The sequence below is a fragment of the Spea bombifrons genome, chromosome 11 (genome assembly GCF_027358695.1).
Source record: "Spea bombifrons isolate aSpeBom1 chromosome 11, aSpeBom1.2.pri, whole genome shotgun sequence".
NCBI classification, from domain to species: domain Eukaryota; kingdom Metazoa; phylum Chordata; class Amphibia; order Anura; family Pelobatidae; genus Spea; species Spea bombifrons.
Window position 1 is genome coordinate 22,464,796 of NC_071097.1, and position 26,225 is coordinate 22,491,020.

Consider the following 26,225-nt stretch of genomic DNA (forward strand, 5'->3'; position numbering starts at 1 on the left):
TCCAGACAAAGTTATCTTAAAGTTTATCATGTGAGTGGCTATGTAGATCACTGTACCTCATTCGCCATGCTTCCTCTTCTGGCTTCCTCGCCATCTTGACGTATGCCCACTTTTCATCTAAGTCTACCATCTTCTCTTCATCATAGTAAGAGGATGTAGGTGTCATTCATATAAACCACTGACCAAGCACTGTTGTTAGGTATACTCAATATCACAGATATGTTTAAAAAGCCCGTACGGGCTCAAAATACATTGTTTTCAATGGGTTTAGGGACCGCCCATTGTCCTTAAGGGGTTAAGCCAAAGCCATTTTAATATGGGATATTTCATATTTAAGTTGAAGTTCATGACTTCAATGACATAAACTTTAGCCAGGTTTTAGTGTTCTACTGTTTTCAACCAAAACATGTCTATGGAATGTAATAGTGCTGTTTCCAAAATAAAATAGTGTAAAATCTGATAAGAATGACTACCTCGACAAGACAGGTTTTGACTCAATAAACATAGGAGGAGCAGAATTGATTGTTGAATTTTCATACAGAACATGGCCCATTGTAGAGAGAGTGAAATGGGTTCACAGAATTTGGTGAACGACCAGGCCAATGGAATGATGAAAAGAAATAATAAAGAGATACAATGTAATGCAGCATTTGGAGTAAGGATGATAACATCTGATAGTATCTGTTTATATATTTAGCACTGATGTGCCTTTTAATGGAGCATGGGGAATGGAGTGGCAGGTTATGAGTGGTGTCTTCATGATTCTTGGTGATGACAACGTAAAAAATAGGGAAAAGAATAAAATATATATCTATAAAAGTATACTGATTTCCACATCTGAATGCGGTAGAAATAACTCTCAGAAATACTAATTAACCCTTATCGTCCTTCCTTAGTATCAGATACGGAAAGGGTTGATGCTGGTCAGCTCTAGCGAGCACTTAATCCTCTGCCTGTGCTTTGCAGATCTAAATTGTATAACGTGCTACACATTTGTTTGCTCCGTATATTTCAAATAATGGATTAGGTTAAGTAAACCAAATAGTGGATTAGGGTTATTTAAACATCTTAAGTAGCTAATGGAATGCTGACTAAGAGAGAGAGAGAATTCCCATGGTGAGCAGTCTAAAGGAATGTATAACTGTGCATTATCAGACTGAATCATCACTAGCACTGAGACCATTCAATGTTTACATCCATTTTTTTCTCTCCACCACTTATTGTGTTCAGATCCGGACAATTTCCAAGAGTTAGAGAGCTGCATCTCCTGAAATTTTTTTCTGGCCCCCAGCTTTTCACTCTACTTAAACGGAAATCTATGGCTGCATCCCAAGTGACACCTAAAAAACATACTTCTGGCTCCTATATCCCATTAGATTAGTCCCTGTATACCAGTCATAGTATGACCATAGGTGCATTCTAGAGAATCAATAGTCAAATACCAGACTTTATCTAGAGAAATGGGATAAATAAGGCATTTAATGCCACCAGTGAAACTATCTTATGCTAATGTGATTAACAGATGATAAATGAAGGGTGGTGGGAGTTTTTCAAGTATAGAAGAAATTAAAACTATATATTTATTTAGAGGGATTTTTGAAGTCTTTATATTCTAAGACCCATTGCGCCTTTGAAAATATTTCTGGGACCAATCTGGGAATATGCCATTGCAATATAAAAGCAGCATATATATACATGCAAAATGGGGAACCAATTCTAAATTGTGCTTATTGTCTTTAACTGAAGGATGTCATTAATTCATCTGTTGAATTTATAATCTAGTTCCTGAAATATACTTTTCATTAAATTGCAAATGTCTTTGTACTAAAGATTATAATTTAAACCACCAAGCTATCGGACTGTAAGCGTTGTGGAAGCAACAACCTTAATACCCTTCTGTCTTCTTCTGGCCTAGCCATCGTCATGTCCCCAGTCTGCATCCACACAAAGGCTCCTATTGACCGCATCATTGATTTGGAGGTATGCCAGCCTGCAAAGTTATTTAAAAAGAAACCAGGGATCTGGAATTCAGCATTAAAAATGCCCCCCCCACCTCCAAGTAAAAAGCCCTACTGCATAATAAGATCTTGTCAACTCTGGATTGACAGACGGTTACCTGTCCTTTGAGTTGATTTGTTATCTTTGTTAAAAGTAACCGGGTAGAACATTAACCTTTCACTAAGCAAGGAACTTCACGTTCTATATTGCTATAAACACACATACTCAATCACCACTACCAACAAGTGTGTTGACACAAAACAACATGTGACCACAGTTCAAGCAAATAAGTATTGGATCTGGTTGGAATGCGAGACCTAAGTTTAAGATTAGGATTTACTTTTGTATGCCCTCCTATTCTCTCCTGTGACATCCGATGAAGCGAGCGGGATCTCAGCTGTATGTAACCCTATAAGATCAATATTCTCTTCAAGTAAAGGGCATGTCAGGGTATAACGGAGAAACATGAGCTAATGCTCTTTATCTTATATGAGGACTGTTGTAACTGTTCAAATAAGACTTGTTGTACCTTTCTGGTTGGGGAAGGACCGTGTTTGTTTTGAGTATGACATGAAGACCTTGGGGGGATCTGATGCACAAAGCTAAGTAAGGTGGTGTTGGTTTTGTTTTAGTAACTTAAGTAGTTTGAGCTAATCTTAATTAAATTCAGTCAATTTAGTGTCTACTTTCTTACCTCTTTGCATCAAATGCATTATTTATTAAAACATTTGTATATAAATGCTTAAATTATTAACTCGTTTAAGTGCAGTAGCTTTTCTGTTAACGGTCTTTTAGCTGGACCTTCTATTTAGATGTTTTTGTTGGAGGAACCTCTGGTGAAATGAATATAAAAGTACTAAATATTTATATGTGATAGCAAATTTATTATCACTAAGGGAACATAATGAGTTTTTTTGAAAGTCCAAAAGTAGTTGAGTTTAAACATTTATTTTGATAATTGTATATTTTATACAGATATTCTGAGACACCTAGGAGTAGGAACACACCTACTGGTTGATTTTGGAATGACCTTATCTATGTACATTGCTGGTCTACTACCTTGTAATGTTCCCCTTCTACAGTATACTTTTACCCCTGAGTGTGTGCCAGCTGGTCAGCGCCTACAGCATTGAGTGTCAGCGTTGCTCTCAGTTATTTTATACAGATTAACCAGCTGATGGTTAGATCCACACATTGTTTGAACTGTAGCGCTTGAGAAATGTTTTACCGTCCATCTCTTAAGAAGAACAAAGACAGTTAATGTATCTAAAATCAGTGACTGCTCATAATTAAACCTAATCTTTTGCTACTAATATTATTCTTAACCTTTTAGTGCAGAGAGCAGTTGATGGGTTCATAGACTCATTAGATTGGGGGTCCACCGATGCCACCAAAGATACCCTAGAAACACACAATTTAATGGCAGAGAACTGCTCTGCCAATCTATTTGGCCCATTTCCCCTTCTCTTTCTAAACTGCCACAAAAATATCATCTAAAATGAGATCTTTTCATCTAACGCCCTGTAATGTTTTGCTTTATGTTTTGCGTTTATATCATAATTAGTGATGCTTAAATCAGCTGCCTTGAGTCCTTTTCTTGCCTCAGTTCCGGAGCTTCTGCAAACAAGTCTGTTCAGTTTTCTCTATATCGGTGCAGCCCAAGTAAATGATGTGTCATGGTTATTCCGGGGATATTTAGATTAAAGCGTTAAGCAACAATGAATGGGGGATCTGGTTACCCTGAGTGTAGAGAATAAAGCCGTACTATGGTGTGCTGTTTGAATGAGCAGACTCATTATGACATTAGCATTTTCTGTTTTTCCTCTCCTAAAAAAAGAGAGAACTTTGAGTGTTATGGTAACTCAGATGTCACATGAGATCACACATTGAACATTATATAATTCCTTCCTCGTGTTATTATTTATTATTTGATATGATGACTCGTCCAGTTCATTCTTTTGCAATAGGCTTATTTTTTAATTGTTCTCGTGGTTATCTTACAGTGTTCCCAGGCGTATCCATTTAACGTACATCTAGTGGTAGACAGGTGTAGCCAGTCTCAGCAATAACACATTCTGGTGAAAGAAACGTAAATATACTAAATATAATTGGTATTTTACATCATTTGTATAGATATATATCAATGTGTACACCGCTAACTTTGTAATTTTAACAAACTTCCAATTCTTGCGCAAAATTGATTGACTTAATTCTATATGGGTTATAGGAACAGCCCTGTTATGAGGATCCAGTCAAAAGAAGCTGCTGAACATTTCCAAAATGTGGGTGAGGTAAGAATACCCTATATTGAAAATGTATTTCTGTAGATTATTCTTGCTATATATTAATGTGTTAGTGATTTAAATGATAAAGAGGAGTTTAGCTTTATGTGATAGATGTTTGGGACATCTGTCTATTATTTTTTTTATGTTATGAAGTTATAAAGATTACATTAATGTATTAACATAGGATATGAAAGCTCCTTTTCATGCCGGTGGTTTAACCCCTTAAGGACAATGGGCGGTCCCTAAACCCATTGAAAACAATGCATTTTGAGCCCGTACATGTACGGGCTTTGTCATTAAGGGGTTAAAGTTCTAAGTGGATCACAGTACCCAGTGGCTAGGGGTAAATGTACTTGGAGAGTGTGAATGTGCCCTCCCTGACACCTGCTGCCTGGCTGACCTGCCCTGGTAGTTACCAGGAAATGCAAACAGTAATGCCAAGTTGCCAACCAGGGTCTTCATTAACGTGGGTCACTTTTGGGCCTACACAAGTTCTGGAGGTCTGTGTGGCTGCCAGCACAGACCTCCCCTAATGCCCCTTGCGTCCTGTGCACCCCCTGCTTTTGGAGAGCGCAGGGATATGATGTCATGATCCTGTGGCCCAGCAGCAGGTGGCTCGTAGACTGCATAGGAAATCTTAGCAGAACAGACCTACACTGGGAATGGGTGCTCTGGAGATCTTGTCCCGGGTCTCACTGTCTTCAAAGATGCCCCTGATGCACGCATAGGCTGCTTCGTTGGCCCCTTTAAAGCATCATAAAGCCAGCTTGATCTTAGTTACACAGCACTGGCCAGGACCTTTCTGTGCTTCTTCTGTAGCTGTGCTATTGTGTATCAGCAGTTTGTACTGTGCTTGGTATTGTGATAACAGATCTAGAATAATGTTTGTTCACCTGGTTGATAAGGTGGCTGAATGATGTCATTGCACAATTGCTATCGGAGCGCATATTGCCACATTGAAAAATAAAATTCAAAAAACCAACAAACGTCATTCGCCGCTCTCTCCTGTCCTCCTAGCTGTAAAAAAAGATTTCCAAGATGTCCCTAGGTGCCACAGTGTATCAGTTTAGTGAGGTTCAGATGATAATCATGACATCATAAACATATCGTAGCCCATGTTACTTAAAGAAAGTGTTAGTTATACGTTTAGATCTCGTGATCTTAACACAGTAAAATAGACTGATTTGTGGTCGGATACGTGTTGCCGTTTCTCAATGGCTTAATTTCATTGTGAGACACACACTCTACCCTAAGCTGTTGAGTCTTTTTGCGCTTGGATCAAACAGCGGCTTTGTGATTCTCTGTGGCAGCTGACATTAAACTGAATCCCCCGCTGTGGCACCCTAACCCTACTCCCCGTGATCACAAGCGCTTACACGCAGAGTCGATTGAGAGCTAATGTATAACAATATTGTGAATGGATGTGTAGCGAAGCTGTTACAGAAGTCACACTGCTCTCGTTCCCTCCTGGGCTATTAATGCCATGTAGAGCTTTTATGATCAGCTATGTTTTCATCTTGCGCTTATTAAGCAACCATAGGTTGTTAGATGTCAGCATTCTCTGTATTGTGCATGCCTATAAAATATGTGTTTATTTTTTATTTATTTTTTTAGCTTCAACCTTTCGTTAACTGGAATGTAATTGCGATTTTCCCAGTTTAGAAGGAAAGCTAATTTACAATTGTGTATTAATGAAATACCATATTGTTCTTGTCTGATGCGCTCAATGGCTGTAAAACAAAAGAAGCGCTGTATTACGTAATGCAGAAGACCTTACCCTTTTCTTTTCCTGGGCCATGTTTTTTTTTCCAAACAATGTGTTGTAAACTACAAATCCCATCTTGCTCATCCAGCCTAGAGATGATTAGATGGAAGTGGTAGTCTGGGACACCTGCCAGTACAAAAGGTTGTCTGTGCCTGCAGGTTGTTCCGGTCCCCGGAGTGGAAGGTAATTGGTGACCCTCAGAGGCTTGCATTGAGTCACTGCTCTGGGTGAGGTGTTCCAGATGTACCACGCAGTGTTCTGCATCAAAGAGATGTCCGTGTTACATGGCACGACCGAGCCTGGCTGCCGATGACTGATTGCCTAATAACAAGGAGCAGCCACAGTATGTTATGGCTACAGGCAATGATCAGCGCACACAGAGCCAAAAGCATTATGCAGCGGATGATTTATTTATGTGATTTGTTGGTAACGTGAGGGGAAGCAGCACAAATATCAGTACTAGGAACAATGTCCATTGTGATCAGTCGTTACTGCGACAGTGGTGTTTTTCTGTTCCCTGTGGTGAAAGCCAAATAGATCGCCTGCTCATTTAACCCTTGGCAGCGTCTCCTGCTGCATCTTGTGAATGTAAAGGTATGGGGCTTTTTCATGAATGGATTTGCAGGCGGGGTCAGTTGTCAGGACATCGTGATGTCACAGGGAATGAATGAAAGGCTGGCGAGGAGAATACAAACCATTGATCAGCCCATTTACTCTCCCTGCCCCCCTCACTATATCAGCTACATTGATCTGGAAGAAAATGAGGTCATTTTGACGGAATCACCGACTCTTGGTGTCATAAATAATCCATGCACATGAGGAGTCTCAGAGCTGCAGAGCCCACGTGTCGCATTTGCGTAGGAGCTCTCTGGTGGTTCCCTGTTTAAAGGGACGTGCCTGTACCATATACGCAGTAAGAAGCCTGGCTGTATCGTCGCAGGGATTGATTTCCTCTCGGAATATACCTACAGCCAGCCTGATGTTCTGCTTTTGCTTGCAAAATTCATTCTTGAAGCTCCAGGCCTTAGAAACTGATCTGTGTTCTGCTTTCTTGCCAACCCAGGAGGAGGTGGTTCAAGCTCATGGATCAAAAGAGGCAACCAGCTCATTAGTTCAAAATGTGCCAAGCGAAGGTGCCAACCATACAGGTAAGGACCAGAAATATGCTTTATCAGCCGTCGTACGTATTTGAGTTGTCTACAATGATCTGTCCTCGGGTAATAAATTTAACAATGTTATCCCTGCCAGGAGAATGATAAAAACATTACACCTGGCTGATTTGAAAATGTCAATTATGCCACACTCTGCTATTCTTGGCCCCTTTGTATAATTTGGGGTAACTATAAGAAAGTAGTGTGATTAGATCAGCAATTAATAGAACCCACAAATTGTGAATGTATTGCATTGCATTAGAATCACACATATTGCCATTGTGGCTGATAAATAAAAAATGACTGGCCATTTAACTCTGTGGTGACCACGCATAGCTTACCATCGAGGAGGAGTTAAATATACACTTTTAATCCATTTTATAAATAAATATTTTCATGCATTTTAAAACCCTGCCAGAATGAATAGGGTGAAAATATGTAACAGAAACACTCCCCGTTAATATTGATTTTGAATAAAAATATCATGTAGCTGAGAGTGCCCCTTGGTGCAGTTCCACTTGTACACTCAATTAATAGCCATATGAGTATTGTATTATAATTAATATTTATTTATTTGTATGAACTATCGACAGATTAGTTAAATTCTCTCAATGGAGGGTTACGTCTATTTCACATTATACTTCAGATCACCCTTGCAGCCTGTAATGCAGGCTGGTGGCATTTAAATGTCTTAAAGAATTGTAGTTTCTACGTACTTCAGATGTTAATTTCTGTGTGTGCCTCGTGAATCCTTCTATTGTGAAATATGGAATTCATTTTCATTCTAGATGGGAATTTCTAAGAATTACACATTGAATAGCTGAATAGTGCTTTAAGGGTTAATCGTTCATTTTGAAAAAACTATTTACATATGATTGTTCATTTAGCTAAAGTTTCACTGACAAGTTTGTTATTCAAATATCACATTTTTCATAATAATAATGATTTCTTTTTTACATGTATTTTTGGAAATGAACACATTAATTTTTCACAGCTAGGAAGTGATATTTTATATTTGAATAACCAAAACAGATGATTTGGTTAAAATACATTTTGGCTTAATGTGCAACAGACATCTTGATACCATTTGTTTAACACAAGAACACTAATTATTAAAATAAATATTAACTAAACAAAATCTTGGACTCATTTTGTATTCAGTTTCTGTAGAGTATTTTTGAATTCTGCATGGAGTTTACCTCTTCTGCTTCATCTTGTAGAATCTTCCCATTTCTCTTGTTTTCATTCAGTGGTAGTCCCCAAGTATTACCCTTGTCTTCCACCCAGTATACCAAATGTACGCTAAAGAAATATGGACTCCCACTAACGAAACTCAGTAGGCCTTCATATCCTTCTGCTGATCTGGAGGAAATGACTAATGCGTATTATCTTCAGATCAAAGCACGTTATCTGTATGATGAAAGCAGGTGAAAATAAGTGTATATCAATAATTGAATAGCTCCTAATGGCTGCAGTCATTAGATTAACGCTGAAAATTATCTGCTATCTTCATACATTTTCTTTTGTTCTTGTGGAAATGTATGGTTGATGGAGACTTCTTGTCTTTAATGCCTGGTATGTATCAATGCAGAACAGTCTCAAGTGTCTGTAAGTTACTATTTCAGTGGTTTCTTGAGGTCCTTTCTCTTGAGATGTGACGCTGGGATCACACTTGTACCTCTGTGTCTCTTAAAATGTATCATTCAGGTTTTAGGTTAACAGTGTGGACAATATGGTCCTTCAGGATACTGTCAGGGAATTCACTACCCACTTCTCGGTTAAGCTTGTTTTCATTTTAAGAGTAACTTGATGAACCCACATTTACCGTCTCTTAGATTTTAATGTGATAATAGCTTCAGTGAAGATTGCTTTGGAATACTGCTGACCGATCATGTGGAAAGCTGTAACACAGTTCCTAGGTTCAGATCAATTATTACAAAGTAACAGTTATTTGCATCTTGCAGTAACTAGCATCAAATCAATTAGATTTTCTGCACTCTGGGAAGTAGAACACAATGTAGATCCCAACACCTCAACTCTGGGTTGGTAGAATATTATCCTTGAATTAACAGAAACAAATAAAGAATATTATCCAACCCAAAAGGTGGAAAAATGTACATAAAAGGAATCTTTATCTTAATGGCAGCAGTGTATACATTTATACAAAACACTTTCCAGAATCAAATAAAAATCAAATCTTTAAGAAATTGGATGTATCCAAAAGGAAGGATGAAGCCAAATTATATGGAACAGCCCAAAAATATCTAATACTGCAGATAAGCTAGAGGTGTCATAGAATCACTAAATACATTTAATTGTTGTACATAGCAGCTTCATCAAGGTAAAAACAAGTTGGGTGCTTTATAAAGAGCCACCTCTATCTTATCTGCAGCTTTATTACAGAACCTTCATATATCTTTTTCCGGTTTGTTCTTTATAGCTGTGTCACACTGTTCATTATGGATGGATCCAATTATAGGTTATGGCTTGATTGTTTGTCTTTGTTTCTGGAAAAAGTGTTAGGAATATGTCTGCTGTTGCCATAGATATAGAGATTTCCTCTGTGCAGCTGAACAGGTCACAGTGGCATTAAAGAAATCAAGAATACATCTAGATAGTTCATACTTTAATAAAAGCATATTTATATAACTCAAATGGGAGAATTATCATTCTTCATGCCTGGTTCAACTGTAAATGAATTGCATTAAACAGGCAGCAAAACCCAACAATTACTAGTTACAGTAGGAGTTTTAGGGCGGATGGTGCTGCATAACTAGGGTTTGTTCAGCTCAATGCCAGTAAGACAACAGAAGAAACAAAGTGGCTATTTTTACCAAGATTGTAAACACAGTTATGTTGGATGTAACAAATATATATAATTTAAATGGCATATGAATTGTTTCTATGTCCCCATCCGTCCATCGGATCACATTTTCCATACATTATCACTTTGAGGACCCTCTTAGTCACTGTCTTGTTCTATTCGTGTTTTATGCACTTAAAGGGGAAGTGCGTTGAAAAAAGGTTTAACCACAATGCTGTACACAGTAACGACGTTTACAATTAAAGAAAACTGGAGGTTGCCTTTGTAGACATTCCCGTGATATTTGCGAGACTTCCCCTGCTCAAAGATCACATTGAGCCAATCATTTACGGCAATGCTAATGAGGCCCTGTTTATCTAAAGATGCTACTAATAGGAAATGGTGGGAGTTTAACTTTAAGATTGCATATTCTTCAGTCTGCCATTCCTTCTTAAGAACAGTCCTCTAATGTCCCAAACACTTGCGACTCATCCTAATTTATGTTGGCCCAATACTGTAAATAGTACCACATTTGACTAAAGACTCAATCACAATCCTTTTCCTTGTATAACATGATTTATACAAAGGGGGAAGCGGAAAAGTGTCCAACGGATGTCTTGGACACATTAGAAGTCCACAGGCTCATGGAGGACACGTCTATGAAACATGGTCAATATGGCTACTTTGAAACATGTATTGCCATGGTGGAGAGAGGTCCAGAAGATGGGGTTGACAGGCGACACACATCAGGGTGACTCCTCTGGGTAGCATAGGAGACAAAATCCGACCCTTTTTTATTGACATTGGGAGAAAAGTCGGCCTGGGGTAATACACATCATGTATTGCAATTGGTGAATTTTGTTTGTCATAAAATATTATTTGAAGTTGGTAAACAAAATCTCAATGGAGATATTTTGCAGGTTAAATAGTTCATTACCAGATAGGTCCCAGTGTCTTTTTATATCTACAGATCCTGTCCTCACAGGTGATAATGTTTTATCAAGCGAGTGAGAGGTGTTAGACGGCTGTAGAAATGGATGCATTAGTTATTTTACAAGCAGAAAATCATTAAATATCCCCAAATGAACAACCATGGAGGATGGTGAATCTTTATAAACTGTAAAACCTTTTAAAAAAAACTACCAGTAAGTGGCAACAATGAATCACAGGACCGTACTTGTAAACCTCTTGACTGGATTTATACTCAGAAACCAGATGAGAACTCAGACGATAATAACGTCCTTTCTGAACTTAAAATAATTGTGTGCCTGTCACAGAAAGTCTTTTTTTTTTAATTTACTTGGTCATGCGCTAGATTCTGATTACCTCGATTTCCACTTTGTAACTTTAGTCAAGTAGAGAAATGTATACTTGTAAGACCTCAGAGTTCCCTTTCAGGGTCAATGGAGGCTCTGAGGACTTCGAAGTATATCTGATACCGCATGGCGGCCCACTAGACGGTATCATTTTGGGTGACCTAATCGAATCTCTCATTGCATATTTTATGTATTTACCCATAATGTCATGGAAAGAATGGTGCTACATATAAATCCATACAATTCTGCCAGAGCAACATGACTACTAGACCACAGGTTATTGGCAACATACAGTATTATGAAGAAGCTCAGCAATCAGCCATTAGACTATTTATGCTACATATTCCCGTATGCATGTAACTGAATTGATATACATGTTTATTAACTTATTATGTCAAACAATATTTTAGAATCAGCCCATCGAGACTCTCAGAGCGATACCGATCGCGGCCCCGATGATTCCCGCAGCCTTGGGACCAGCCGTCTGCTGTTTCACATTACAGATGGTGACAATCCCCTCCTGTCACCTCGCTGCTCTATCTTCAGTCAAAGCCAGAGATACAACCTGGATCCTGAGTCCGCGCCTTCTCCACCCAGCACTCAGCAGTTTATGATGTAAGCTGCGTTTTGTCATTGCGCCATATAAATGTTACTGCGAGGGGTTTCAAATGAGACGATAAAGTGACGCAAACATAAGCGCCACATTTCAAAGCAACATTAACAGTCCCAAACAATGAATGTCAGCAAATATTATCGTCCAAAAATAATGTAACACGTATTAGAAATATATCTCTAGAAACAAGATCCGAATCAGTAAATGATCAGAGGTCCCTGACGTATAAAGCGTCAGTATACTACACCTGATAAAGTTGGTATTTTTATACATCTGTTTCCTGTGCCACCGCAGTTTAGCTTAATAACTGTATTACAAGAATGACATTTATTTTCAACCAGGTACAGCATTTTGACTCGGGTGTAAAATAACCCATTGCAGCGTAAAATATAGGTAATACTTATTTTATATATTTGATCTAAAATTGTTTTTTCGATATGATATATGATCTTTGTTTCCCATTGATAATTTTGACTGTGTAGCCACCATTGCACCTACACAGCCAACATATTGAAGCAGTTGTGTGTGTAGTTTTAATGTTAGTTTTAATGATATTGTGATTATATGATTATAGTTTGCCAGTAGAACTGGCTCCAATGGATTACAAATGTTATTTGTGATTATAAACTGGGGTACTGACAGTATTATGTCAAAATGTTTTTATTGGTGTCATTTAATTATGTTATTTTGTTATTAATGGCTATTGTTGATGCCTAATTCAAACATCAATCAGTAAGGTGGCGTTCAGTTTACATATTCATTATACAGGGCCTTCCCTGGAAGCTCACTGGAGTTGGCCCATCCTAATGTATAGCAAACTCTCCTCCTGGTGAACGGATTCCCTCTTTAGTGAATAAACCTCGATACATGATAGGGTCCCTTTTGAAGCTATGATATAATGCAATAGTAGCATATTTATTGATCATGCATTTTGGAAGCCAAAAAAACATTAAAGGGCTTCTTTTTGACAGCCCTTTTCGAACTAATGAATGCTTTGGGTTACAATATTATTATTTGCTTTTAGGCCAAGAAGCAAATCAAGAAGTAATTGTGAAGATTCAAAAGAACCTCTAACAGTCGTCCAACTTACCAAACAAATTCAAAATCTCAAAAGGAAAATAAGAAGATTTGAAGAGAAGTTTGAACTGGAAAAAAATTACCGCGTGAGTACATCTCCCCTCTGCTCTCTCATATAACGTGGTTTATCGATAGGAACGTCGTCAAAGTTCTACAAGCGACGGTTTTATCAGCACAAAACTGAATGTGAATTAAGGATTTTATTTTGTTTTTTTGTTTGCAATGAAGATCAAGCTGGCTAATTGTATCTATTAATATTAATAATAATTAATAATTTATTATTGTTATTACAATTGGTTACAAACTGAAGCATCATTACCAACATTTCTGGAACGTTTTATATAATTTTCATGTAAACGCACTGCAGCTGAATACCCTTATATCTGTTTTGAGACTTTTTATTTAATATCTGAAACCTTTCAGGGCCACCACCCATCAGTTAAAAGTTAAAGGACAAAAATGTATAACGGGGCTCACCGCAGATACATTTATTATGCTAATAAAATATTATAGTAATAAACGCTGCCTTTTCACTTTGCTTTAAAAAAATGGGGAGGGATACCATCACCATCTAGTTACCCAAATAAAGCCAGAAACATTCATTACCTGTTTGTTTATGGTTTTAAAGAAAAAAACACTTGAAATGTCCTACTTTCTTTATTACATCCGATCAATATGATGATTGATCTCTTGATCAAGTGATGTAGTTCAAATGGTAATTACAAATATTGTAAGAATGAATATATATTTTCTAAAAAAATCTATTTTTTTCACATATTCTTGTGTCCTTGAATTGCTTCCATAACAAATTTGTATTTCCTCTTTTTTGTAGCCTTCCCACAGTGATAAAACCTCCAATTTAGAAGTCCTGAAATGGATGAATGATTTGGCAAAAGCACGCAAGCAGCTTAAAGGTATTTGGAGACGTACCAAATATAGGGTTCCCAGACCACACAACCAATTCTTAGTATTTTGCATTGCTTTGGGTTTGGCAGCTCTTGTGCCCCTACAGAGAGCTTGTATTGCATTATGTTTTCTCTAACCAGCACAATACTTTAATTTAGTTCATATCCTTCTTTAATGAAAATAAAGAGCCACGCGGTAAATCATGGGCTTGTGCCAAAGTTCTATCAATGGCCGTCGTAGAGCAATACAATTTGAATTTATAGAAAAAAGAACAAATATTCATTTTCATGGTTCTTTTTTTTCTAAATGTTTGTTAGATTTCCAGCCTTGCCTTTTGTTTATAGGGACATATGGAAATATGCACACACACACAAGCTGATTCATATTTTTTTTATATATTTTTTATGATAGAGCTTAAGCTAAAATTGTCTGAGGATCAAAATGTCCCAAGGACATCTCAAAGCAATGTCCGTGAAGAGAGGTCCTTAGCGCCTGTTGTAGTAGAGCAGCACGGAGCCGCGAGTACCTCGATGTCCTCTGTGGAGGAAACTGTTGAAACCGTCTGGAAAAGACTGAAGGAAAAGAGACAACTTCTCAATCTCCCAGAAAATCTGAAGGTACCGCATCATATCTTTTTTAAGATGCTTAGAAAATTGTACTTGATATATTTCACCTCCATAGCAGTTATAGGAATGGCGCTTCTTTCCCTTATCCATTGAAATTAATCTTCTGGGTTTTAGCGGTATGATAGGCGCTACATCGCTGATAGGACATTGTAACATGTCCATGCCATGCTGCTATGTCCCTTTATGATTCTGGCCATTGAACTAACAATGATTACTGGGCTACATCACAAGCCTTTCTTCATTTGGTTGTCTGTTCCCAGTATGACCATTATTGTCACCAAATTCCCAGGGTTTGCGTTTAAAGCAGGTAAGTAGAAAAATAAAGGTTGTGTCTATTTAGAAGATGGCCACTCCACATCTAACCACTACCGACGTATTATCACCTGGGGTGAAAGCTGAAACTGCGGATGCACTTTATGTCATGTTGGGAACTTCCATGTATATGGTCACAGGTTTTGCTTCCTTTGTGTGACTCGTTGTCTGGCTCTCTGATCTCAGACTGCATTCTCTATCCTTTAAGTTAATGTGCCGGCTTTAATGTTCCCCTTCCTAATACAATACTCCATTTTAGTGTATGTGTAATGGTACCATTTACAATGTAGTTTATAAAAACACCTAAGAATACACTTGTTACTGAAGGCAGAATGTAGCATTTTAGAGGGTACTGTTTCAGTCTGTGGTTATGACTGTGACAGTCGTCCTACCCTTCCTATCATGCACATATATACACACACAATATAGTATTAATATCTACCCCCAATGAAAAATGATGACTTCCGTTTTTATGGTACACTGCTGCGAGCAGAAAAAAATTATTTGTTCCTGCCCCCCTTCCTTTTTATTTACCTTCCAGGGCAGGAAGGAGGACTTTCTCCAGGTTTTCTGTACCTTCATCCAAACTGACATACCTGTCTAACTAACAGCCTCAGAAGGCAGTAGAGTATCCAGGTTTATGTTGGCAGATATAAAAACCCCGGACTCATTCTCTGGTGCTCCTTGAGACCTCTCCCAAACCAGCCCTGCTGTCTGTATTGTAACAGAGCCTTGGAGCTTTGAATCCCATGCAAGTACCCAACAAAAACCCACGCATGATGAAAGTTTTCAATATATTAATGCAATTCATATGGTACCGTATCACCTCCAGTTCTGAGAAATTCATTACGATTATTAGATCAGATTTTTTTTTTTATCGCCTATGAAACCGTATAATGGGTAATGTCCCCTGAAACTACATTAGTGAAACCAGTCTCTGGATTAAGGTTTTAGCACCGGGAACTTCGCAATCCCTAAAATCACCAATACTAGTAATACTTTACTGGTTTCTTCTAATGTCCATTTCCTTCAAAAATGCTTAATTATCCACTACCTGCAGACCAACGATTTTATGTAGCATGTATGTGAATAAGTTATATTGATATTTAACAATGATAATAACTGATACAATTTCTGACTCGTCTTGTAGAAAGATATTTTCACGTCTGGGGATCATCCTAGTTTAAGTCCATCCAATATAGTTTTTCAATCTCTGGATTCTCCAGATCTGAAAATAATTCAGCCATAAGCTCTTTTTTTTCACAATGGAAAACGGTTTAGTGGGTAGAGTTTGGTATAATCTTGGTTTACAATTCTCTGAATTTGGTAAATACTTTAGATCCCTTCCTAACTGTATAAATAACTTTTTTGAATAGGATATGACAAAAAAGCAAATGAATCTGGAAAAAATCAGTCTTCAGAAATGCCTTCTGTATTTTGAGAATATTCATGGACGACCTGTAAGTATTTTGATAGGTATAGAAGTCTCCTTAGAAACTGGGCTGGACAAATCTCAAGAGCAAAGTGGTGGCTCTTAAAATCTTACTACTGGCTAAGGCTTCAAACTTTTTATTCTATTTCACATTAACCAGCTGGGACGCTTCTCTGCCTAACTCTTTAAAGAAATCATGATGGCTCCTACTTTTTTAATTTTGCTTCTTAAATTTACGTGGATTTGTCCAGCCCCGCTTAGAAATACCTCTAGTGAATAAAAACACAAAAAGATGTATTCTACTCACATTATAATATCCTGCTCATAACTGTTTAACCTGTTAAATCAGTTGCTAAATATTCAAATCCTTAACAATAAAGTTATAATCTCGCTGGTATTTCTTGAAAGTTTAACTTGCAGCCAGTAAGGAAAGACGCACAATAGAAAGATAAGTCCATATATTAACCACCATTGGCTTTCAATGGATTTGTGATGGATGACATCTTCAGATGTCGGTGATATCTTTGGGTTATTTTTATTATTGTTTTTATGAACAATGCTAGACAAGGATATAAATTTTCTAGCTTGTATACATTAGCGATTGAGTTGTAAAGTTTATCTGCCCTGAGACTAGTTTTATTAGATGGGCTGAATGGTGGTTACCTGTGTCCCATTGTATGTTTCTGTTGTTTCTGTAAACATTTAAAGTGCCAGTTAGGTCCACAGTGTTTAAGGACTAAAAGAGGTGAATAAAACATATTTTGGAATTCAAGAGGTTACACAAACAGGTCATATTATTTCTTGTGTGTAAGACATCATAGTAAAAACTAATTATATGAAGTCTTTAAGTCTATGTAATGGGAGATATAGAGGCTCAGGAGACAAATAAGCTTCTCGCCTGGTGTACTATTTGATAGAGCCGCCCTGTCTATTAAGCATTGATTGATATTTTCTCCTACTTGTTGTTATAACATATAGAGATTGTCTTGATTCAGTACTGGTGGGATTGTGTGTTATTGTAGTGCACACTGAACACGTTTCTTGTACATGCACATTTCACTTGTTGCCCCTATCTTCCCAACAGTCTGTATTTAGAATATATGTTATTCATGTCTCATGGATATTCTTTTATTCACTTTAATTAACTACTTGAGGGTAATATGGGTTGATTTATTGTTTGTAGTGAGATTTTTGATTGTGTCTAGTGGGAGGCTGCTTGTCAATCCCTTCCAGAATAGGCCTATTGACAAAAATAAAAAGGGATTCAAATCACATTTGTTATATAATAGTCAGAAACTCCTGTACATTTACTGCCTGTGGACTTGCTGATTGTATGGGAAAGGCCGTTCTATAGAAAGGCAGTGGCATCCACTTTGATCCTTAGTAACTGCAATATTGACACGTTTTAGGATTTCTCTTATAGACAAGTAATTATCATTAGTATTGCTCACTATGTGCGGTTCATTCAGACATCGCAGGTACTGAGAACCATTGTCCTACCAACAGCTGGACCTTTTCAACATTCTTCAGCCTGATCACCCACTTTTGATGTTTTTCATTTTTTTTTTCAAAGGAGACTGACCGCTAAATCGGTTTACTCATAAGTACATCATCATACACTGTCAATGGCAGCTCTATACCTAGGAAACTAACTGTGATGTCATTAAAAGACTCCGTTTTAGGCACCATTTATTGTGGTTCCACCTGAAAAACATTTTTGATGTCATTCACCAAAACAACACAGATGCTATAATGTAAGGGGAGCGTACCATATGCAGATATTCAAACTTACTATTTAATATATCATTAACGGTACTATGATATGTTTTAATTAAACACATTTTGTGAACACGATCTTCAGTATATATTGTATGTGAAATAACAAAAAAAAATATTCAATATCCTTTCAGGCTACAAAGCAGGAGAGAAGCCTCATGAAGCCTCTTTATGACCGATATAGGATTATTAAACAGCTGCTGTCCACTGCAACTTTGATTCCAACAATAGTAAGTGTTTGCGACAATTTAAATGATGGTTGCTTTGTATAGTTGGAAAAGAATCTCTTATTTTAACGTTTTTGATATGTTTTAACAATTGTTTCCTTATCCTTGTTATTACACCTTGACCTCACCAATTTCAAGAATCCAGCTCTTTGTGTATAGCTGTTATTTCATTGTATCTTTTTGTAGGAATGCACAAAGCTCCAAGCGGGTCATTCTCAGTACAATCATAACGATCGGTGTATTGTTCTTTTTTTTATCATAATTCAGAACAAGAACATTCTGTGAAATGCCAAGGATGCGGGGATCAATGTTTTAAAATTTCTGCATTCTAGTCAGTTTTCAAGGGTCATGCGAAAAGGAAAAACTACTACCCAAACATAATTTCTGTAAAATGACTTTAAAGCCCAATTTAAGTTGTATGGATGATGCAATATCTCCCTCCCCCAGTTTCAGGACTGTATCAATCTGAAATGCTCTATTAAGTTTATCAAACATGTAGTTCCCATCAACTGTAATTTGTTAACAGGGAACGGTCATACCATGCAAACCAACTAAAATAACATTTTGTTCACCTATCTTGTTATTTATCTTTAGAACAGGGTTGGCATTTGCCCCCTGGGCCAGTCCAAAATTGCTCTGATTTGGAATGGGCCAGTCCAGGTTGGACTAGCCCTTTGTGAACAATTTTGGACCTGCCTGGGAAGGCAAGAATGCAGCGGGATCACATAATGCAGTGTTGTGTGTCTCCGCTGTAAAATTAAGGCTGCTCGCAGACTGCAAGCAGCCAGAAAGAAATATACGAGTGAGGTGAGGGGGTGAGTGAGAGGGTAAATGACGTATATATGTATGTACGTTAGAGTGAGTGTATATGTATAAATGTTTGTGTGTGAGCATAAATGTGTATAAATTTGCATGAATTTGTATGTGTGTTTGCGAGAATTAACATGTAAGTATGTGTGAGCATCAATGTGTAAGAGTGAGAGGGACTATGTGTTAGCATTTGTGTGCCAGTGGGTAGGTGAGTTACCGAGTTTCAAGGGGCCAATGGGGCCACTTGGCTTTACCTGCCCCCTAGGCCAGAAGGTACCCACACTCTCCTGCTGTAGAACAGAATTAAGACAAAGAACCTTTGTGAAGTTGTCAATCTAGTTATTGCTGAACCTTCTACATTAAACATTCCCTTGGGATTTGTTTGGGATCCTGGTATTTATGGCATGAGTTTGGTGAAATAATAAGCAGGCTGCCATTAAGTCAAACTGCCACAAATATCAATAACCATATCTCAGTGTGAATTAACATTGGCATGTACTATAAATATTCTAAAAAGACAAATACAAGCATGTGGGAAAAACAAACCAGTCTTAACGAGTACCTATTTACAGTGGATTTTGACTAAAATAACTGTTAAACTTGTGTTTAAACATGTTACTTTGTTTTTAGCATGAAGAAGAAGACTCAGATGATGACAATATACAACATGGCAGTTGTTTACCTTTAAAAACAGAGGCAGATGGCGTAACAGATGAACAGCTTACATATTCGAGTGATGACCTAGAACCCACTTACGTGTCTCCCCTAGATGAGAAAAGGCCAGTAAGGCAACCGGCTCTGTCAATGTCCAACCTGCATGAGGCATCAATGTATGTATTTTCTTTTAACTGCCATACAAAGTGGAAATAGTTTACCTTTCTGCAAATCAATGTGATAGTAAATGCAATCCCCTTTTAATAAAATTAGAGCCATAACTCCCCTTATTATTAGTGATTCTAGCGAAGCTGATGAACTATTGACATTGTTCTGGGACTAAGCTACTATGTATGGTATAAATGATAATGTTAGTGTCATTCTTAATATTTCATTAGGGCATTGAGTGGTAACCAAGAATAACTTTGGTGGAGGGTGCACTTGGCATAACTCCATCAGTAATAAATCCACCCCAATAAATTGGTTTCTTTTACCTTGCCTTGGTTAACACTAAGAGGGTGTTAGAATATTGTCAAAATGTATTTGAAATCAAATTTTTAATATTTTGCAATCAGACTTGGTTGTTCTTGTATGCTTTTTGTGTCTGCTTTTACCTCCACTTTCCACCCTTGCATTTCGACAAAACACAAAAAAGAATCTCAAGGATAAAGTATTCATGTGACTTTCTATAAGTTCATCTAAACCTAATCAAATCGAAGTTAACTTGTTCAGTTTACTTAAGCAGCTACTTCTATTGTGATTGAGAAAAATTGGAAGATGCCCCAGAACTCATGTGTATGCAGTGGAATAATTTTTACTGTGTTTGAAAACATTTGACAAATATTAGCAGAATTAAATTTAAGTTTGTTATTCCATGGGTAGCCACCTTCAATGATACTCAAATGCATTCATTTTAGGATGCTGGCTGAACGTAACGTGAATCGTAGTTCAGCAGTAGCTGGGGAACTTCCCTGTTTTACTTACATTGTCTTTATAGATCTGGCAGGGGCCTATTGCAGGGGCATCCAAAATGCGGCCCGCCGGACATTGAGGTGAGGCCCGCATGAGATCTGCAGCAGTAACTGCACCGCAACCCTGCCGCTCTGAATAGCAGGGGTGCATCGGGTTGGAAGCGCAGCACGAAGGGTGAATTCCGTGCCACCTAAGTCTCCCTACCTTATCCGCCGACCTCTTCCGCGTTCCTGTCTCCTTTTCCGCAGCTCAGCTTCTTTTCTTGCCTCTTCTTATTCTTTTTTTCTTCTGCGTTCTTTCTTCGTCTGCTTTTCCCAGTGTTTTCTGCCTGCATATGCTTCTACATGAACCAGGTCTCCCAGAGTCCTTCCACAAAAGGGCAGAACCTCTGGACACACCCTCTTCCCCCAATTGGAAGAATAGGGGAGATGATGTCCCTATGGCTCCACCTTTTTGCAGAAGTACTCAGAGAGGAAAGAATAATGAAGTCAGATCTGCTGAGAAAGAGAAGCATTTCTGCACCTCACATTCTCTGCAAATCTGTATGCATATACATAATGATAGGAGTCATGCTCTACCACTGTCTGTATATTGCTATATAATGATATGAGTCATGCTGTACCACCATATGTGTCTGGCTCACTATATAATGATAGGAGTCATGCTGTACCACCATCCGTATCTGGATCATTATATAATGATAGGTGTCATTCTGTATCAACATCTGTGTTTGGCTTGCCATATAATATTAGAAGTCATGCAGTCCCACCATCTGTGTCTGGCTCACTATATTGGGAGACATGCTGTATATTTTCTCTCACTGAATTAGTGCAGCCCATACTCGCATACATTTGTGATGAAGTGGTCCACTTCAGAAAAACACCTCTGACATATAGATACTATTTGTTTGGTTAAGGCAGAGGGAAAGATGGGAAAACGACTTCTGATTAATATGAAGCTAGTCATTTCATTCTTGCTACCAAATTTCATTAAAACTCTTTTTCCAACGTTTTTCCTTTAGGCCTGAACTTCTTGATCATCTACGGGAGACCAGAGCTGACAAGAAAAGATTACGAAAAGCTTTAAGAGAATTTGAAGATCACTTCTTAAGACAAACAGGAAGGTAGGAGGCATTCACAAAAAAAAAATTGGAATGCATATACTTAATAATATTTAAAGCTGGTCCATTATTCTGCAGAACCTATTAATTGTAAAGCTGCAGGGAATAAAAAGATTGAGGTGTTAGATTTAGCCTACTTATCTACAAATCTCCTTATTCTGTCTTAAATAAACTTGCTTCTTTTCAAACTGATACCTCAAGACTTACTACAGCACAATGTGAAATGCATGTATTACAATGGTTTCTATCCCCAAAATGTATAAGATTTAAATTATTGGAGTTTAGTTTGCCCTTGTAGCAAATGGATGGTGGGCTTGTTCAGTATAAATGTTTACATTGAATTTGGTTAGTTTATTTATAAATATAAACTTACCTGAGGTTTTCAGACCATGATGGACTGTGTGTGATATTTGTAGTGCATACCTTTCTGCTATAAGCAAGGTATAAGCAAGCATATAGATATATCAGCATACAAAACCTAGTTATGATACTTTTTATCTATCCACCTGCTAGCAAATTGTATAGTACAAAACATATAGTGGCAAGAAAAAGTTACAATAATGAACAAACACATCTGTTTTAACTAAAAACACACAAATTATTGTATTGTTCCTGTCCATATAGAATACATAATTCAAACATTCACAGTGTGGGATGGAAAAAGTATGTGAACCCCTCGGCTAGTCACTTCAACAAAAGCTAATTGGAGTCAGGAGTTAGCAAACCTGGAGTCCGATTAATGAATCAGGATTGGAGATGTGTTTTAGAGCTATTTTAACATAAAAAATACTCAAACATTTTTAGTTTGTTTTGCTGCCTTGGGGCCTGGACAGTTTGCCATCATTGAGGGGACAAAGAATTCTGTATCATATAGCATGATGTCAAGATGTCTGTTTGCCAGCTGAAGCTCAGTAGAAGTTGGGTAATGCAGAAGGACAATGACGCTAAATATCAAAATAAGTCTAGTACAGAATGGTTAAAACAAAGAAAATCTGGCTTTTGGAGTGGCCCAGTCAGAGCCCAGACCTTAACCCATTAGATATGCTGTGGAATTACCTCAAGCGAGCTGTTCACACCAGACCTCCTAGGAATATGGCTGAGCGACATTATATATATACCCATGTATAATGGGTAGACAGGACATAACAAGCAGTATATAACATAACAATTTTACTTGCAGAAACAACGGGTGAGGTGGGCCCTGCTCACACAAACTTATTGCTACCAAAGGTATTAAATCCAAGGGTACACTTACTTTTCCCACCAGCACTGTGAATGTTTATTGGGTGTATTCACTAAAGACATTAAACATTTTCATTGTGTGTTATTGGCTTGAGCACCTGGTTGTCTATACTTGTGATCTGATCACATTTTATGAATTAATGCAGGAAACCAGGTAATTGTAAAGGGTCCACTTACTTTTTCTTGCCACTGTAGATGCAATTTTTCTATATAAAAGGCCACAATGTGATTTTTTTAATGAAATGTGCTCTTTACAAGTTTCTTCCTCCTCCTTACTCTAGTATTATCTCTCTCCACATTTCAGAAGCGTTCAGAAGGAAGACCGAATACCAATGGCTGAAGAGTACTGTGAATACAAGCAGATAAAAGCTAAGCTACGGCTGCTGGAGGTCTTGATCAGCAAGCAAGATGTTGCTAAAACAATTTAGAGTCTGTGAATACTTCTCAAGCAGTGTTCATAGAATAATATAAATTACTGTGTTTCTGCACACCCATGTATGACACTGAAACTCTACTGCACTTTAAATGTTATACACTACCTGGTAGGGATAACAGTAGCAAGAACCTTGAAGAAAGGGATCGCTCCCTTCTTCAGCCTCCAAGAACATCTGCTGAACGCCATTATGGTTACTATTGCATTTGTGAAATCTTAGAATGGGGCTAATTTAATAAGGCTTTTACCATTGATACAGATGTTTTAATTGTTTGTTTTTTAGTTCTTTGAAAATTCAACATCAGTTTTTTTTAAAAAAAAGATCTAGAACTGATACCCCAAATTTTTTTTCTATGAACTGCTTCATTGTCTGAAGTGCCTTCGATGTGTTGCAGACTCCCTATATAAAAGATTTTAAAAATTCTATCAAATATTCTATTTCAGATTCTGGAGAAAACTATATTGCTATTGTGTGCAGATTGTATATATTTATTCAGTAATTACCTTCTTCTCGGTAATGAAATGTGGAGTATTTTTGTAATGTTTTAACCATTTGCATGGCAGAGGGATTTGCAAAGAATTGCTTTGCAAGATCGTATTACACCCTCCATGGCACCCAAAAAGCATACGTTCTTACATTCAACCAAAGGTCTAATATGTAGTCAAGTGAAACACATATAACACATACCATTGGATTGCTTTGCACTTTGAACGTCATAGTAAATTTTGTATTTTTCTTGTGTTGTTATATGGAGCCTCATTTATTCCTAAGAGGGCATTTTCATGCAGTTTCATAAACACTGGGCATCCCCACTACCCTTGGCCATAGGCTGAGGGCAATAAGAGTTCCAGAATCCACTGAAAACTGCAGGTTTGTTTTATGCAATATAACAGCAAAGTAGAATCTGAGCACAGTATAAGTCCCATTTATGTGAAACTGTCTGGTAACACCAGCTTTTTCAGTCAAAAATGCATGAATATGCTCCCTCTGTTATTGATTTGGGGGTTCTACATACTATTGTGTTTCTTATAGCCTAAGGGATTTATAGTACAGGCTAACTTTTTCAGTAGGTTATTTTATAAATAATCATATAAAATAAGAATCCCAATAAATTTGCACATTTCCAGATTAATATAAAAAAAGCATAATGCCCACTGTAGACTGGCAACAATAAATTTGTGTTTTCTCTTTGCACTTTGCTAAAATGTATGATTATTCAATCATACAAGCCAATAATTGCTTCTCTATAAACACTGTATAAATAGGGATGCAAATCGTGACAATGCATCTTCTGTGTTAACAGAATGTTGTCACTTCTTGCATCATAAAGTAAAAAAAAATGCTTTACTTTTTATCATAAAACACACTTCATGGCCTAAAGGGAATTTTAAATTGGGTTAGTGTAATTTCACTACTTAAATTAGTTGAAATAATGTGATATTCACTACTATTCATAAGGTTAGGCGCTGATTATTACTCATTTACTGATACCAGGGGTGTTTCATTTCTGAAAAGGGTCATATTGGCCCTTTATACCCCCATATTTAATGTGGCAAAATTGTCCATCTTGTTGCTCTACAAATTCTGTCTTCTGGCTTATCACGCTTTTGTGTGCCCGGCCTATCTGAATAAAACCACATGAATTTATGAAAGTAACATCTGTAATCAGTAATGGAATAAACCGGTTGGGACGATCGCATATATAATTTTAAACCGCATCAATGAATAATGCTAGTACAAACATGACGTAATATTCTTTTGTTTCTGATTCCGGAGCGTTACAGTTTTTACTGGGAAGCCTGCTAAAATAAAAGCTTCGCCTACACAAAATGTCAAATGTAAAAATATTGATGACAGTGTTCCCATAATTGGATGCAGTTCATATTGCAGCTCTGTCATTCAACAGGATGTTGTTACACAGAGCAGGAAGTGAACAGTGCAAAGGAAAACTGCTTCCCCCCAGCCTTTAAAAAATTAAAATACCGTAATTTTACATATTTTTCTATAATATGGAAAGCTACTATGTTTATTCCTTAAAAGAATATCCCTGGCAATAACATTTGACAAGTTTGTATACAGCACAATGCGTTCTCCACTCCTGAATATTATCTATGCTGAATTCAGGAAAACTTTACATAAAGTTTGTGATATTTTTTATAATATAATATAATCCTTTCCTAGCAAGAAGGGGAAACGTTTTGAGTATTCTACATCAGATTTTACAGCACACGAAAGCTTCTCTCATTATAGATTGCTGTCTGTTTTTTTTTTTTTTTTTTTAAAGCAGACATAAGCTTAAATTTAAATATTTTACATAATTTGCACTTTCTGGATATTTTAGGAATTTATACTATTTACCCTTTAAGAACGATGATATTCTCTTTTAATATATCATAGTAAAGTCTTATTTCTATTGAAAACGGATCATAGCAACTCATGTTGCCAATACCCCCTTGTCTACCAAGTCCCATGCAGTCACCCACACAGATAAACACTCAGTAACTATTTTTACTATCTTGCTAAGCACTTTTATAAAATTCCTACTGACACTTCTATCTCTCTTTTATCCAAAATGCATGGTTTTAAAACAGTTTATTGAGTGTGAGAAAAAAAAAAGTACCATTTGCAAGTGAAATTATTTTCTTGGAACTTTGTGACGGTTTCATTCTGTCGACTCGATTTTTGAACATACTGTATGAATCGGAA

The 26,225-nt window shown here is 37.2% G+C and overlaps 1 protein-coding gene across 3 annotated transcripts in view; it reads left to right on the top strand.

The window, feature by feature from the left end:
- FAM13C (family with sequence similarity 13 member C) overlaps positions 1-23,949 on the top strand; it is a 43,499-nt gene extending 19,550 nt beyond the window's left edge. The window contains exons 5-15 of one of the 3 annotated variants that reach the window (XM_053450157.1): positions 4,226-4,280; positions 7,112-7,196; positions 11,729-11,933; positions 12,956-13,094; positions 13,841-13,922; positions 14,326-14,531; positions 16,229-16,312; positions 18,195-18,290; positions 19,728-19,927; positions 21,745-21,846; positions 23,390-23,949. In XM_053450157.1, the coding sequence (XP_053306132.1) occupies positions 4,226-4,280; positions 7,112-7,196; positions 11,729-11,933; positions 12,956-13,094; positions 13,841-13,922; positions 14,326-14,531; positions 16,229-16,312; positions 18,195-18,290; positions 19,728-19,927; positions 21,745-21,846; positions 23,390-23,513 (1,378 nt within the window). In that variant the 3' untranslated portion in view covers positions 23,514-23,949. Of the gene's footprint in view, positions 1-4,225; positions 4,290-7,111; positions 7,197-11,728; positions 11,934-12,955; positions 13,095-13,840; positions 13,923-14,325; positions 14,532-16,228; positions 16,313-18,194; positions 18,291-19,727; positions 19,928-21,744; positions 21,847-23,389 lie in introns of all 3 variants that reach the window. The other 2 variants (XM_053450156.1, XM_053450158.1) reach the window with 2 other exon arrangements.
- The last annotated feature ends 2,276 nt before the right edge of the window (positions 23,950-26,225 follow it).